This window comes from Cynoglossus semilaevis, chromosome 8, assembly GCF_000523025.1.
Source record: "Cynoglossus semilaevis isolate Cse_v1.0 chromosome 8, Cse_v1.0, whole genome shotgun sequence".
Lineage (NCBI taxonomy): Eukaryota > Metazoa > Chordata > Actinopteri > Pleuronectiformes > Cynoglossidae > Cynoglossus > Cynoglossus semilaevis.
In genome coordinates, this window is record NC_024314.1 from 10,363,352 (window position 1) to 10,380,841 (window position 17,490).

The 17,490-nt window shown below is 37.9% G+C and overlaps 2 protein-coding genes across 2 annotated transcripts in view; both read left to right on the top strand.

Moving 5' to 3' along the window:
- prr12a (proline rich 12a) overlaps positions 1-5,620 on the top strand; it is a 27,827-nt gene extending 22,207 nt beyond the window's left edge. Inside the window, exons 13-15 of the mRNA XM_025058096.1 lie at positions 787-977; positions 3,979-4,074; positions 4,328-5,620. Coding sequence (XP_024913864.1) covers positions 787-977; positions 3,979-4,074; positions 4,328-4,462 — 422 coding nt within the window. The 3' untranslated portion in view covers positions 4,463-5,620. The remainder of the gene's footprint in view (positions 1-786; positions 978-3,978; positions 4,075-4,327) is intronic.
- A 764-nt stretch (positions 5,621-6,384) lies between these two features.
- Positions 6,385-16,668, top strand: irf3 (interferon regulatory factor 3). Its single transcript, XM_008314659.2, has 10 exons — positions 6,385-6,522; positions 7,621-7,787; positions 8,830-9,001; positions 10,242-10,301; positions 10,417-10,665; positions 13,347-13,437; positions 14,012-14,301; positions 15,576-15,694; positions 15,963-16,134; positions 16,176-16,668. Exons 2-9 carry the CDS (start codon positions 7,623-7,625, stop codon positions 16,074-16,076), a joined length of 1,260 nt encoding a protein of 419 aa, XP_008312881.1. The 5' UTR covers positions 6,385-6,522; positions 7,621-7,622; the 3' UTR covers positions 16,077-16,134; positions 16,176-16,668.
- Positions 16,669-17,490: the final 822 nt, after the last annotated feature.

The window sequence follows — 17,490 nt, forward strand, 5'->3', positions numbered from 1 at the left end:
AAAAGCTCAGTTGCAAACTCAACTCTCTCTTTTTTTTTTTTTAAATTCTGAAAACAGTTGACTCACTCAACTCACTCAAGGTGCCAAATTTTAAAACACAGTCTAAATGAACGGGATTAACATTTTTTTGAAACCTGAGGTTTTGACAAAATAACAATGACAAAAAACACAAAACATTAACATTAAGCAAAGGAAGAACATTTATGGATGTAAGATAAGTCACTGATGCATTTTAACACTATACCAATCAAGTTTTGGGGTTTGATAAGACTATGCTGGTTGTATGGATATTTCCGTTCACGAAGCCTGAAGAAGCTGGGAGGTGGGTAACAAAATCAGTGCTTCTTGGGAGATGTGATGTCATTGAAATGTAATGTAAATTAGAATTGGGAATTACTTACTATGCCTATGTGACAAAACACAATTTGATCTCTGCATTTAACCCATCCAGTAAACATTTATATAGACCAGGTGTGAGCAAACTCTACGACTTGTGGGTCACAATGGGTCCTGGGATTTGATGGGATGCTGGGTCAGGAGAAGATGTATCACATGTAAAAGTCGCAAAGGCTAAAATGTTTTAAGCCTTTTCATGCTTGGTAATGGACTGCTGTTTTTCAAGACAACCACGAGGTGGTGGAGGATTTTTGGCCAACGAGGATATTTTACAAATGTCTTCTGCTGTTTATTTGAGAAAACAATTTTACTCGTACTTTACAGACACCTACATACTTTAAAATGTTGCTTGAATGGGGTTTAATAATTGTTGTGTCGACTGGCCAACAGATGAACTGTACCTGCCACCAATGAGGAAGATTGATGGCATTCTCAGCGAACAGAAGAGAAGGCTGCTTAAAAGAGTCGGCATGAGCTCTCAGCACCAGGTAATTTGTACGCAAAAAGGAAGACAAAAACAAGAGAGAAAATTGAGCATTTTACAGACTCAAAGGGTGCACTTACCGTATTTTTCCGCACTATAAGGCGCACTTAAAAGCCTTTAATTTTTTCAAAAATCTACAGTGTTATGTATTACTTTTGGTTGCGCTTACTGAGCTTGAACCGATTTTATAAAGCCAAACCACACAGCGCATCACACGTGATGGCACACAACTGAAGCACACTGGCAGCCAACAATCATGTTTAACTCTATTATCACAATTAGAAGATGCTCAACAACAATTGTTACACTATGGTTGTGTAACCCAATTTCGCGTCGTGCCTCCAAACGACCGGAGACTCTGCGTTATGTTTTTGTATTGTCGACGGTATGGTGCGATTTAGGACGACTCAGATTTAGGACGACTCTGCAAAACAACATCCGCACTTCCGCAGAACAGTGTCAAAACAACAATACGGTGACCATCCAGAACAGAAATAGTGACAACCGCCTGACTGGCTGCTGGAGGGGCGAACAACAACAACAGCGCCCTTCTGTGTCCAGGTCATTACCCTTTTCCACAAATCTCCGTCTCTAATGACCTGCGACTCCATGCGCGCCCATCTCACCGATATTGTTAAACCCAAGTGAAGCAAACCAATTCTGGGCTTGCCATCGTTCCAGGTGGATTAACCAAAGAATTTCAACCGCTAAATATTAGTGTTAACAGGGCGTTCAAAGTTAAATTGCGAGGCGAACACACATCCACCAAGACAGGGAGGCAACGCCGGGCGAATTACGCCACTATCGGCCAATGGATCATGGATACCTAGGCTAAGGCATCAACTCAAATGTCGAATCATCACTGAACAGCTAATCAACAGCAACGAGACTGACTCGGATAATGATGAGAGGAATCCAGGCATGTTTTGTTTCGCTTAATGCGCCTTATAACCAGGTACGCCTTATGTATGAAAATATTCCCGTTCATTGATAGTGCGCCTTTTAATGTGGTGCGCCTTATGGTCCGAAAAATACAGTAAACTAGGACCAGTTGGTTTGGATTAGTGTGAGGTAAGAATGTTATAGGCTGACCGATATTATCCGGCAATATTGGCATAATTGTCTAATATCTGTAAGAATCGTTATCGGTTTTTCCTACAATAATGAAAACCCGATAACGCAAAATGATGGGTTTCACAAAATGATGTGTGCTCTAAAATTAGTTTAATGCCCCAGCATTAGACCAGTCAGATGCCTCAGTGCTCTGAAGAACTTTTATTAAAACACAATTGCAGTAACTCGTCCTAAACTCCTTTATTTCTGGCAACCCAGCTACTCCAAAAACAACTTTTCCTCATCTCACACACTCCATATTTTCTCATCCTCATACACACACAGCTCACCACACTTCCTCACTCCCCCTTCTGTACCTGTTACTGTTAACTCCTTCATAACACACAGACAGAACATTATTAATGACAAAGTCCCCAGTCACTAGATGGCAGCATTGTAGCTTATTTTATTCATCTATATTGATAATCAGGGGATTGTATGCAGTGTTTGGAGCCAGCAACTCTTACAGTGGTTTGTATAGATAAATAAATATGTATTACTAGGTGTTCAACAGTATTTCAATTGGTATTGGTTGATGTCGGAATCAGAAGTTAAGTGTTTGCACAATATCGACATTTCACATATCGGCAAATGTTAATATCGGACATCCCTAGTGTTAGCGCTGGCTTTATTGTCAAACCGTTGGCCTCCAGCGACCGGGTGGTCACCTCACATATCCCTAGTTCTGCACATGCATGCAAGAACAACAGGACAGGAAGCTTACACTCACAGGCTGGAGCTAACATGTTGTTAGCTTGAGAGTACTTGCAGTTAGCCAAGAAATGTCAAGCTAGCTAGGAAAATGGCTATTTCTCTTTCGGACAGCTTGCGGCTTGTGGACAAATGAAGATAATTCAATTTGTGCTTGCTGTGTTTACCCACTTGGCAGATGGATACAGATTGCAGTTTGATGAAGTTGTTGAAGTTTGATTAGTCAGAAGTAGCATGCGCAGGAACACATTTTCATGGAGGATCCCAGTCGCCAAATATTTTATAATTACTTGTTACGTGAATAAAATGTTGCACTGAACACTTTTCTATATGTGCCGTCAATTGGATTTGACAAAAAACGGTAACTACACTTACCCAAAAAAATCGGAATGGGCCAAAATATTGCAGTTGGTGCAGGTCTACTTCATACCCTCATGTTTAATTTGTTTAGCTCAGCAGTATTCCATCATTACTATAGTACTAGTTGACAATAACACAGGAGAGGCAGGAAATCTGTATGGAAACTTCACCCTCAGCAAAGCACATCAGGCGCTTCGGAGGAAAGTGTGTAAGCAGGAGAATGAAGCGGTTGTGCTACGTTTCTAAAGCTTCTCGACTTTTAAGTGCATTTCGACATGAAATTATGTTTAACAGGAAGATGTTGGCGCTCTGCATGCCAACAATCCAACGCAACATCCCGAGACATCTGCTTCACCTTAGAACTGTGGTTCTCGGTTATTTACTGTCATGCCACCCCTTGGGGACAGAAATGTTTTCATGCCAAGCTAAATACTATTGAATTTTTTTTATCTATACAAACCAATGTATGCGTTGCTGCCACCTAGTGACTGGAAGCTTGTTATCATTCGAGCATTACAGCAGTGGTACACTTGCCCTGCCCTACAATTTGAGAAGTACTGCCTTAGAACCATGCTCTCTCAAGACCATGTTTGTTGCTTCAACTAACTAACTAACTAACTAACCTACTAACATTGACATCACATTCTATGTAAACATCTTAGTAACTGGTGTTTTGGCCTAGAATATTACCAGCAACATGTTTATGATGTTTCTAAATGGAGCTAGTTAGCCTTCATTGTTAGCCCTTGATAAATCAGAGGAGCTACCGTATGTCTGTTTCTCTTAAGTGCCTTTTTTTTTTTTCCAGCCATAGTCTGTATCCAGAGAACTGAAAACATTTCTTATACATTTCTTTCATATACAATTACTGAAAATAATTTTGTGCATTCAATATAAATTATTTTTCGTTTTAGGACCTTAAGCTATCAGCGGAGTCTTATCGGATCTACAGTCTCTACCACTCCCTCCACCACTATAAATACCACACCTTCTTACAGTGCAAGAAAGAGGTAAGCAAACATGCAAGAAAAACGTGAAAAGTGAACTCCCTTTGACGTGTTTCACGTTTTATAAAAACAGTATGTCAACAATGTATAAATAGTGAAAAGACAAAATTAAAAATCATAAAAGTGTAGTGTACAAATTGAAAGCAGATCCATACAGCAAGACCAGTAAAGTGTTTTTACAAATATACGACAAAATATTCAACTGTGTCGAAACCACCAATTCTCAGGCTCACCATTGTTTGTTTATGTATTCCAGACTAACTCCATTGAGCAGGCAGCTGAAGACCCCGGCCAAGAGGAAGTGGTGCAGCAGTGCATGGCCAACCAGAGTTGGCTGGACAGTCTCTTTAACTCCTTCATTGAGCTGCTCACTCTCAGCACCAAAGCGTGAGCCACGTCAAGAAAAAGACTTCAGAGAGAGAAGCAAAAGAAGAAATGAAAGAAAAAGAAATGAATCCCATTGTATAGTCCCAAGACCCTACTATGTCTAATACGGTTTTTTTTTTTGGCCCTTGATGAACAAAGGATGTCTACGTGACCTCCGACATTAGCTGGTATTTTTTTCTCGTTGTTACTGGGAACCCGGAAAACGGATTAACTATGTGATGCAAGTTTTCCGGAAAAAAAAAAGAGAAGGAGCCATATTACCAAGTTCAAAAGCGGATGAGGAACTGCTGATGTATCATGTTAACTGTGTCATAAAAAAAAAACAAACAAAAAAAAACAGTTTCAGCGAAGAAAAACAAGACTGCTTTGTTTTTACATAAATTATTTTTTTGAAAAGACTAACATCAGCTGTTGGCTTTTAAAAACGAGCGAACAAAGGCGAGAATGCTTCCCAGCCTGTGCGCAGAGTGGAGACGTAAGCTGCACAAACGCGGATTAATCACGAGATCCAGTTGTGTAAGTGAACTCTCCATCTTATCCCGTGCTTTGTGAGCGGCATTGGTGAACCGTGTTATAATATATTAACACATTTTTATTATTTATATAAGGGGGGGTGGGGGTTTAACTAAACTCTCGAAAGCTCGGGTTGCTGCCTTGATATTTTAACAACCTCTTAATTGTTCAGACGTTTAGTGTTCCATCGCTACAACCCACAATATCTACATGGTCCTGATCTATATAGAAAAGAAGACACAGGAAAACACAGGGATATTGTATCTAATACAGAGGGCATCAAATACTAAAAAGTAAGTAAAGAGAAAAAAAAAGGGAATAATAATAAGATTTGAAACTAACATTGTTGTTCTTCAGTTCAATCATCATCCATGCAGGTGCAACACACACACACACCTAACTATACGTTTCTCATGAGGGAAGCTGGAGTATAAATGAGTAATATTTTAAGCAGAAACATTCATTTCATTTTTCTTTTCTTTTTTTATGTTTGTGCATACTGACTTACTTTAAAAAAAATGATCTAATTTTCCACAAAAAAAAAAGGAAAACAAGTGTGTAAATACTGTACAGTTCTTGATGAAAGTCTTTGTTCTTCTGTACATAAATGCTCCTGTATTTGAGAAACAAATAAAATCTGCAAAGAACACATTTGTGTGACGACATTTACATTTTTCTGTAAATTACTCATTCGTTTTACCTTCTCCAGTTGCATGGTTCCAAAAGTGTTACTTACAACATCCGAAAGACTCCCGTGATTGTGTCACACTTTATTACTGTTTATTACTTTTTTCCACTTTATTATTTTAGGCTATACCTATACTATACTAAAGTAAAAAGTGCAATGAACCATATAAGGTACGTCTGAGTATTACTGTAATTTTAAAAATTATTATAAAATTACAAAAGGTCGAAACTTTCTGTCGGACATTTGGTTGACCTTCAAAATATTTCATCGTCAATGTAAGAACTTGTTTGAACTCGTAAATGTACGACTAAATGTTGTGACGTTTCGACTTTATTTTTTTTTCCTGTCTCGTAATGAAGAATACTAACAGTGAGATAAAGTATTTTTAATTTGACCAATCTTAAATTCATACAAAATGCATCGTAGAACTGTACCACTAAATGTATGGCTTTATGCTGGTGACGTTTCAACTTCATTCTCGTAAATTTGCGACTTTAAACGACTTTAATTTTATTTTTTCCTCAATGCATGCTCTGTCGTATTGAGATAAAGATTGAATTTAATTCCAATAATCTCAAGTTTATACCAGCGGTCACATATACGGTATATGCCTGTTGTTACTACCCGGCAGTAAAGACGTCTCGTTTGCGTTTGTTTTGGCCACACCCACTGACGAAACGAAAACAGATCATAAGTTGTGGAAAACGAAACTTAACTACCAGGGACAGGACTTTCCCATAAAGGCACAGGCATGGTCACACACATTGTCACAGAATAAGGGAGAAAAGAGAGTTCGCTGCTGCCTTTACCGTCAGAAACACGACATATCGACTTATCGACACCAGCGGTCCAACTGCAAGCTTGTAAGTGTACTCTGTTTTTATTCATTTGTTTTCAGTGTCTTTGTTATCTTTGTAGCATGACAATACAATGGACTTTAATTATCGTTATAATCGATGTTAAACAGTAGAAAGATGTATCGTCGCATAGGATAACTGCAAAGAAAAGGGTGAAAAGACTTCAATTAGATTAGAACTGAGGTATCAGAGAAGACACTCAGAAATAAATACATGCATTTATGTATATGTACATATACACAGATATACAGAATAACAATATAAACTGCAGGTATCAGAAGAGCAGCTATATAAATAAGTACACATTGTGTATTACACACAGGGTTCGGAGCAGTCATATCATTTGCATGTGGAAGTGTGTTGTACATGGCTTTTTCTTCTTGCCACTTCGAGGAAGTGTATTTGTTCATTATTCAGAGTTTATGCCCTTCTGTATAAACTGTCCCTGAGTCTGTTGACCGGCTGCGTTGCCGCACTGACTAGGCCAGGCATGGGCAAACTAAGGCCCCAAGGGCCATGTGGCCCGTTCAGCTTTTTAATCCAGTCGCCAAACCTTTCTAAATGATATCATTTATTTATATTATCATTATACCTATGCCCTTTTTCCTGCAATACCCACGTTTCCTCGGTAGATGGCGTAGAAAATGATAAAAAGCATTTTAGCATTTTAGCCTTTATGCATGACTTCTATCATCATATTATCTTAGTTCACACGGACGCTCCATCTATCTGCGTTCAATTCACTGTGACAAACAGTTTACCCACGCCTGGTCGAGGCGCTGGTTCTAGCTACCCAGAGGCTTCAAATGAGCCGAAATGAGCCCAAAATATGATTTATATTTTCACATATCACATGTTATCATTCATTTAAAACACACTCATACTCAAAATAAGTGATTATAGTTTATTAAAAAAAAAAAAACTAAAAATACTAGGTGAAGTGGTGCCGAAGCGCCCTCTATGGTCCAGCTGCCGCAAATTACTAGGTACAAAAAATGCACAATATCTACAAAAGTTAAAATTTATGGAGTGATATTAAAAAGCAGCTCAAAATAACTGTTGTACATAAAATATAAGTAAAACTTTTTTTTTTTTTTTTTGCAGAAATGTCACCGTCCAAACAGCTGCTTGTACCATGGCTGATGACACAAATAAACAGCGGAAAATATCCCGGTGTCCAGTGGACAAACGTAGAAAAGAAAGAATTTTGCATTCCGTGGAAGCATGCTCTACGACAAGACTCCTCCGACACAGACTTTCTTATCTTTAAGGTAAACTTATTTTGTTGACGGAGAATATGACAAAAAATATTCTTCCTCTTTATGCATTTCAAAAAAACGAAACAAAAACTGAAAAGTCAGTTTTTATTACAAAGACCATAATGAAATATAATGGACATTTTGGTAAATGAATCAAAAGGAAAAAAATAGAGAGGTACCAATGGAAACGAGATCAAATCAGAACAAATCACATTGACATCAACTTTTTGACTCGTGGGCCACAATTGTCCTAAAATTTGACAGGGATGGGGCGGGTCAGAAACAAATAGATGGAGCGTTTGTGTGAACTAAGATAAATGACATGTAAAAGTCATGCATAAAGGCTAAAATGCTAACATGCTTTTATCATTTTCTACGCCTTCTGGTTGTACTTGTCATGCACATATGACAACAAACACCACTCATTAATACTTGTTTTAATTATTAACAAAGCAATATTTAATTTCATGAGCAACAACATTACAACCTGAACTTGTTTTCTTTTACACATTTTCGGATCTTAATATGATATTCACATGTATTTCCAGTACTGGGAAAGGCGAGTTTTTGTTGTCTATGACTGTGTACTTAAACCTCAACAAAATCAAGGCTATTGCATAAATTAATATGAATGATGTAATACAAAATTGTGAAAATATTTATTTAGCACATTAGCACACTTAACCCCACTTATGTGTCCGTTAAATGATAATGTACAGGCCTACTGACCTGCTGAAAGATTGTTAAATTAAATATGTTCTTTCATAAAAAAAAACACTAAGCGCATTTAAGTCAATTGCTGGATCATTTCTCGTGCGTGCTGCTTTATTACCGCATCCAAGTAATGAGCTTCATAACACGGATCAAGCGCAATAGCAAAAGGGGGAAAATCTTTGGCCGAAAATGTATGGTGGCTCAATTGCTGTCAAAAAAAAACAATGATGGGCTGTGGGGCACAGGTAATTGATTTAATTTTATTATAAATCCCATAAGTCCATTGAGAAAGAAAATACTGACCTGACTTGATTGACCGTTTAATCCACTTGCTCTGTAGGCCTGGGCAGAAGTGAGTGGCAATGGCCGCGCTCAGGGAGACCCTTCTGTCTGGAAGAGGAACTTCCGCAGCGCTCTTCGTGCCAAAGGCTTTAAAATGGTTGAGGACAACAAGAACGAAACAGCGCACCCACATAAAGTATATAGATGGCCAGATGAGTCTGCATCAAGAGGTGAGGAGCCGGTCTTGCTCTACCAAAACAATGACTGGAATCTGCTGTTTTGGGATTTTGTTATTAGTAAAGATTTGCATTACTGGAATTAAAGTAAGTGTTGAAATAATAAATAGACACTACCAATCACTATTATGAATGATTAAGGAAAATAACTAATACAATAATAATCAATATAGTTTTAAGATAAATATCTAGAACTTTTTTATATATAATAATGTCAATAATAATACATTCAGCCCAAGCAAAGAAAATATTTTGGTTTAGGAAAGAATGATTTTTATATTGAAATTTTATATTTCACATTTTAAACTTTTAGTGGAATTATTACAAATAATTACGTAAATCCTCAAAATTATTTTTCTATCCTTGCATTCATGATTCATACTAAATGCAATATTTACGCATATGTATGCACCCCGCGCTTAACTGTCAACACGTTCAATCATTTTTAATTTTACATTTTTGATTTTCCATCTATTCATCCACTCATGCGTCAATAATTTTAGTAATTCTAACATAGTCTAATATTTGGATTTGTCAGCAGCAAGGATTCATTATTTATTGATAAAAAATAAACAGTACCACATTTAAATTTTAAGAAAACACAGAGATAGTTCATTCATTATTTTCTGTATTTTACATACCGTATTTTCCATACTATAAGTTGCACTTTTTCCATCCTTGGGCTAAGTTTGCGACTTATATTCATGTGCAACTTATATATATCAAAATAGATCATTTCACGTTTGTTATTTTCACACTCACAGCCACTAGAGGGCCCTCTAGGCTCGTGCACCAGTATCTGCTACTTCTGTAAGTTGTAACTTTTTTTTCATCCTTTGGCTGGTGCGACTTATAGTCCGGATCAAATATAGTATATAAAAAATATGACCTGGAGTAATACACTAATTTGGGAGATATTTAAGTGGGATTCTAATCAGGAAGTTTAAAAATAACATACTGTGTCAAACTAACTTTCTCAGGGTGTTGGTACACATTTTGATGTGTCTGTATTGTCTCTCTACCCCGTACACACTAGTAATTCGATGTGTAATTTAAGACACTTATTTGTCCCACAATGGGGAAATGAAAAAATTCAGTTTTTTAGTACACAGATTTTCTTCGTTGACGATGCATCATACTTTTTCACCTTACTTGTAAACCGATCCTTGAACTGTGACTGTGACTGTTGAGGTACACATACCATGTGTGTTTCCGTGTGTCTCGTTTCCCGCAGATTCAAGCCAGGATATTCTGCAGCAGAGTCTGCAGGGACTGAGCCTCAGCCCTGAAGCAGGTAGACACAGCTCCAATGGTGCAGTGTTTAGATGGAAAAAAAAAAAAAAAAAAGAAGAGCCAGTTGCTTACCTGCAAATTGTATCTCTTTCTTTTTCTAAAACTTTTGCTTACAGACCCCACAAATACAGCCTTTCAGACTGTTCCCGAGCAAAAGCAGCTGCACTGTCAGCCCGTGATTGGTGGAGATGCGTTGCTGGGGCAACAGCAGTATCTAGCCACACTTGAGGGTGCAGCCGATGTAAATGCATTTCCTGAGCAACTAGAATACCCGCTGAAGGGAGCTGAAGGAGGGGCCTGTGATGAGCAGCTGGCAGAGCAGTTTCTACAAATCATGAACCAAACCAACAACGGCGATCGTTTTAGTGAGTTCTCTGTTGTTTTACGCCAATATGTGACATAGATGTGGTCCTAAATTGTCATTTAAAGCTGCACTGCCTACAGTGATGACCAGTGTCACAAAAACCTCAGATTTAAACACCAAACATGAAATCTATCCTGATATATCTGATAATTAATCTGATAATTAAATGACCTGGATGACTGAGAACCTACACAGACAATTATCTGATAATAATTACTTTTCATTTTTGTTCTTGTTTTTTTTTCCATCATCCGTTCGGTCTGCTGCAATAGCAGTGCCTCACCGCGCAATGCAGCGCACCCTCCACCTGTCACCACACACAAGATCTCACTCCTGCCCACTGACCAACTGACCAAAGTTGGCGATGCTAGCATTAAATAAACACGTTTTTAATGGAACCTCCATAAAGCACACGATGAAGTGACGAATCACCAAAAACTCTTTTCAGGTCAAAGACTAGAAAATATGACGACACATATATAGCATTTGGCTTTACCTGTGTAGTAGTTGGGTAATGAGGGGAGACGGCAGTGTGTTGCTTGTCTAAAAGTGGTCCATTGCCACAGCTTGAAACTGAACAAGCTAAGACGCCACTTGGAGACAAACCATTCAGAGCACAAAGACCGCTGTGTTCAACAGTGTTTTTTTTTTGCTAAAGCTGCATCCATGCAGGCAAATGCTCAACTTGCCTGATATAAAGTTGCTTACTGAGTGGAACAGAGCAAAACGTCCCCCACACAATAGCAGAGGAATTCATATCGGACTATTGAGGACACCTGTATATAAGCCACACCCACTAAATTTAAAAAGAAAAAAAATAATTGTACATATATAGGCCGCACTTCTCTATAAGCCGCAGGTGTCCACGTTGTAATGAGGATATGGGATGGGATTTTTTTCACTTTAAATTAAATAAATGCTTTTTTTCCGAACAGTGCCTGTAACACAGCTGCTTACACGTTAGCTCTTTCCTGCTTCGGCGTCCCGACTGTAGTTGGACTGCACAGGGGAGACTGTTCCAGATCCGAAGCTAACATTAGCTCCGGGGCTAACTCCCTTCACTTTGTGCTTGTCCGTAGCAGAGGTAAACAGAATTTGTTTTGATGGGGGGAGCGTGAAAATTTTCTCAAGAGCCAAAGGGGGTCCCAGCAGAGAAAGTTTGGGAACCAGTGACTTAACTACCGATTAATAGCTAAGCTTTTAACAGAACAGAAAACACTGACTCTTCTATCTGAACACTTTCCATGTAAAACATATCCATATAACATCCAACAACATCCATATACAACTTTAATGCCAACGACCTTGATGCCGGACCAAAAAAAAAACTGGAGGCTAAGGATTGCCAAACAGAGAGCTCCCCTGAGCAGATGACTCAGAAAGAGAAGGAAATCCTTGGAAATATATCAGACAGCTCAAACGCAAGCGAGGCAATAACTTTATCATGCAATGTGAAAATGGATCTTGTCCTTTTTTTTGCATTTTGTAATTCATTTAATTAAATTCAAGCAACTAACTTACTAACTAACTAGCTTTTAATCAAAGTTCATTTTAAATTACGTATTTTTTTTTCACTTTTATTCTAGTACATTTTTAGATGGGTACTTTTACTTTTCCCTGAGTAGAATTTAAGCAAAGTAAAGATCCTAACTCAATTACCTTTTTAAGTACTTTTTCCACCTCTGCACTTATTATGAAAGTTATTACACAACACTTAATAATTCTTATAACCTAAACAGTTTTTACGGGGTATTTCTAGACATGTCACCAGTCAATCACATTGCTGTAGAGAAGTGATTCCTAACCACTGCGCCCCAGCACATTAATGTACTGCAAGATAGTGGTATGGGGTACTGCATATTTTGGTATCGAACCGATACCAACTAAATACGGGACAGTATACCGATCCGATACTTTTCAATAAATAAGGTAGATGCATCATGGAATTGCTAAATCTCAATTAATTTTCATGACCCTAAGTGTTTTTTTTTTGTAATGTTTCCTTTTTTATTATTAAATAGTTAATCCCAGGGTGGCGCCTTGGCCCAGAGGCAATGTCTCTGTCAATGGTGTGGAACCCCAGGGTTCACCTCCTGGGCAAGTTCGAATCCCGGTTAGGGCGGTTGGTACCTTCCAGTGGACTCTCTTGTCCTTTTTTTTGCATTTTGCAATTCATTTACTGCTGCCCCTGCGACCTGGTAACGGATAAGCGGATGAAAATGGATGGATGGATGGATGGATGGTTAATCCCAGGACAAAATTACCTCTTGCCGAAACCGCAGCATTGCAAACAAGAGTGAAACTTAAAGAATCTATCTCTCCAGGCTGGTACCGATCCGATACCAACTTGGTATCGATACTATCCATATTTGGATCGATCCGCCCGCCGCTACTGCAAAGAGATCCTCTGATGGACAGCAGAAAATTCAAACTCAACTCAAACTTCAAAGAGTTGAAGAAGATGTTTGAAGAAGATCTTTGCGTGTCTTTCTTAAATTCTTGCGAGTATATCAGCGTTGCATTCAACTTAACAGGCCCGTTTTTCACACTAGGTGTTAGGTAAAGTGAGTAAATTCGGTTTTAAAATGTGATGGATATTGTTGTGTATTTCCTTTCTTATTATTATTGAAAACTGAATGTGTTGTACAGATTACCTCAGATGTTGACTTTGTGATTTCTCAGCAACTCACTTCAAGATTTCGGTGTACTACAGAGGTGTGAAGGTGCTTGAGCAGGCGGTGGAAAACGAAGCTGGATTCCGATTAGTCTACAGGTAACATCTAAACAATGGATTTGTGCCTGCTGTTAATGTAAAAATCGTATGGAGTGGCCATAAAACCACACTATTTTTTAGTTGTAACCAATATTTTCTGTCATTAGAACCTATTGGTTTCAGATACAGTACAACCTTCAACAGTCACAGGGACACAAAGAGAGACAATAAAAGCACTGATACTTGCCAACATCGGTTCATCTAGAGCAGGGATGTCAAACTCATTTGGGTTCATAGATGTCACGTAGGCCGGACAAGTACAATCGTAACACAATTAAGTATAAATAACAATAAGTCACTGTTTTTACCTTTGTTTTCATGCAAAGTATAGGTATATTAGATATTATTATCTATTTATATTTAATGACATGTAATTGTACAAAAATATCCTGAACATTAAGTGTTAATGAGTTTGACATCCCTGCCTTAGCGGGTCGGTTTTGTCCACGGAGTGTCCAAAAAAAACCCAGTCACTTTTATAGTGATAACAATAGCTGTGTTCTAAGTTCTAAGACCTCACAGAATGTTCATTTACCTCCATAAAAATGTGAATAATATTTTTTTTTTTTCTCAGCCCAGACCTCACTGGAACAGCTCTAGATTATGAATCGGGTCTTACCATGGTCTACCTGCCAAATCCTTCAAACGTAGTCGATCAGACTCAAGCCAAACTGACCCAATGCATTCTGGACAAACTTGGGTGTGGTTTGGAAATTGGAGTGTCGGGTTATGTCGTCTACGGTCATCGGCAGGGGGAAGTCAAAGCCTTTTGGAGCTTCTCCAGATTTGATCAAATGAAACAACCCCAAGAGATTCTGAAGCTACAGCCTCAGCCTCTTTACTTGTTAAAGGACTTCATACAAGGTACGTACACGACAAGGGAATGTTTGTCTTCTGCTACATTATATTTAGAGATGTCCAATAATATTAGCCAATATTATCGGACAACCGGTATTATTGGCCAACCGATATTATGGGCTGAACAATTATTAGCAATTATTTAATATCAGTAGGAATTCCAGTGCCTATATTATGGGCTGACCAATTATTAGCAATTGTTTAATATCAGTAGGAATTCCAGTGCCTGGGTCTTGCCAGATATGCTGGAATCACTTTCATTTTTGTTTTGTTTTTACAGACAATGCTAAATTTTTTAATGCCTCTAGTGGGGCATCACAATAAAGTAGGTAATGTGTTAATTCCACGACAGAAGATATAATGGGATGTGACCTAAAAGTAGTTCTGGGGAAAAACAGCTGCATGTATCGGTATCAGTTGATATCGGAATCAGAAATGTGTTTGGGCAATATTGGCATATCGAATATTAGCAAAAAGCTAATATCGGACATCCCTTATTATATTCTTAATACTAGCCTAAATTGTAAATTGAAAGCATTTGCTCTCATTCTTTTGTCCATTAACAAGGTCAAAAAGCAATTTTCGATGTTCGATCCTGAAATTTTGACAAATATCAAAAACAGAAACCAAACCTAGGTCTAGCCATTCCCAAGTTTTACGAGTGCAAATCAGGATAATATCTAATACAATAATTTATCATATTGTATTATATGATATTTCATTCATTCTAAAAGTAAACGTTTTGTCCAAAATTCACCCGACATGATTATTTTAACCAGTTTCAAAAAGGAAACACCTTTGTCATAATTAGACAACATTAGAGAGGCTTCGGGGGAACTATGAAATGAAATCAGTTACTTTTGGTCGCGGGCTTTCAGTTTCCAACCAACAAACCCATACACACCTGGCACATACACATACATGCACACAACACCAATTTGCATCCTTTCAAAGACAAACAAACAAAAAAAACAAAAACATTTTTATTCTTTTATGAAACCAATTACCCCAGTCTATGAAAATTCAACCTTTGTGTAACCATTGTCCCACTAATATAACCATGCTTTAATAATAAAATTGAAATTAGAATTGTAATAGATGGATGGATGGATGGATAGATAGATAGATAGATAGATAGACAGATAGATAGACAGACAGATAGATAGATAGATAGATAGATAAATAGATAGATAAATAGATAGATAGATAGATAGATAGATAGATAGATAGATAGATTCTGTACCACTGTTTTATATGTGAGTGTTTATGTTATCTCACAGGAATCTTGGGGTTCATTAATGGCAGCAGCTGTCCTCCCTGCTCCCTGTTCCTCTGCCTGGGAGAGAAATGGCCAGACCCGGATTTTAGGCCATGGGAAAAGAAACTCATTACAATAGAGGTTTGGGACTCTTTAAATTAGGATAACTTCCAATGTTGTTAGACCTCAATGGCATTAAAGAAGTAGCTCACTTCCTTTGCAGATAAAACAGCAAATCTCACTAGGTAAACCCTACAGAGCATCTTTTTTTTTTCTTTAAACTTTGTTTCCTTCTCTCTTTTGTTGTATTTCTCACTAGTTCTGTTTCTTTCTTTCTTTTCTTTGGTTCTTTCCCCCATTTTTTTTTTAAAGCGTCAATCTTTACTCATTTCCTCTGTTTTGTACCCAGGTGCTGCTGACCTCTATAGAGATACTCAAGAATATGGCTATGGAAAACGGTGCTTCTTCCTTACAGTCACTGGATCTGCAGATGTCACTGGAGGAGATGATGGAGATGTGCTGATTTAACTTTTTTTTTTTTTTTTCCTTTTCAATTTCGAATTTCATCAGATAGATATCAGGCATTTTGTTCAAATTTCGAATTTTATCAGATAGATATCAGGCATTTTGTTCATTTCATCTTTTAGCTTTAAATTATAAATGTGAACATTTGAAGTGAACGAGTGAGGCGGTGTGCGCTGCTCCGAGTGCTCGGCCACCTAGCGTCGGCCTCTGTAAGCGTGCTCGTATCTCAAAGCAGACATTTGCTCGACTGCTTGCTCTTATCTCGAAATAGTCGTATGTCGAGGTGCTTGTATCTCGAGGTTCCACTGTATATAATTAGCTTTTTGGGTGGCTATAATGTATAAAGTGCTTGAAATGTAATGTGATTTTTCTCACAAAAATAATGTCGCACAGTGGGACCTGGTGGCTTCAAACATGCAACCTTCCAGGCCTAACACTTCTCTAAAAGAGTTTAGCAGCAGTGGGATTCGAACCCACACCCCCGAAGGGCCTGCAGCCTTAATCCAGCACTTTAGACCATCGGCCCCCAATTTTTTTTTGTGCCACGGACTGGTCAAATGTATGAATTTTTTTCACAAACCAGCGATAAATGTGGAGGATAAATACAACTAAATAAATTGATACGACCTGGTATTTTTTGAAATATAATAATAAACGTTAGGCTACTGTGTATGCAACTTAATTGTCTTTTAACACAGAACTTTGAGTCTCCAGTTTTGAAGGCTTCATTGCCTCAGTAGAGAGCCGTTCGCTGCATATTATGCAGCGCGGGCTTTGTGCGTTGGAACAACCTGTTGCAATAAATTTCAAGGCGCTAAAGCGCGGGCTTTGTGCGTTGGGACAACCTGTTGCAATAAATTTCAAGGCGGACTCCTGGAATTGTCTGTTAAATGCAGCTTTCTTTTTCTTTGAAGACTTCTTCTTCCAAAGACGTTTGTTTTTTGTTCATTTTGCTCACTTGGGTGTTTCAATTTAGTGCTAATGTATTACGTGTTAGCCGGAGCAGACCTTTTAAGAAGGTAGCGGATGTAGCTAAGACATGTGAGCGAGGCAAGCTAGACAAATGCAGCGGGGAGAATACGGTAATCTTTCAAATTAAAACATTGTTCCGAATCAGATAATACATAAAACGGTAATAATGTGAGTTATGCATTCTTTCTGTGCGGCCCTATACTGTGTGATTGGAAAAAAAAGGCCCTTTTTTCTGAAACTTGAGAATATTGTATCACATCAATTTTTAATTGTGGACCAACTATTTCAAATAATGCATGCGGGCTAAATCTCCTTGCACTCAGGAAAACTTTTTTGTTGAAACGGCTGTCTACAACCCTAATGCAATGGCGCATATATATATATATATATATATATATATATATATATATATATATATATATATAATTTTTTTATATCAA

What these genes read in the sequence shown, in the direction of transcription:
- irf3 (XM_008314659.2), top strand. Translation starts at nt 7,623, where the DNA reads ATGTCACCGTCCAAACAGCTGCTTGTACCATGGCTGATGACACAAATA. An exon ending in GAGCCTCAGCCCTGAAGCAG is followed by an intron (nt 10,302 to 10,416) that starts GTAGACACAGCT and finishes TTTTGCTTACAG; the next exon opens with ACCCCACAAATACAGCCTTT. An exon ending in CAACAACGGCGATCGTTTTA is followed by an intron (nt 10,666 to 13,346) that starts GTGAGTTCTCTG and finishes GTGATTTCTCAG; the next exon opens with CAACTCACTTCAAGATTTCG.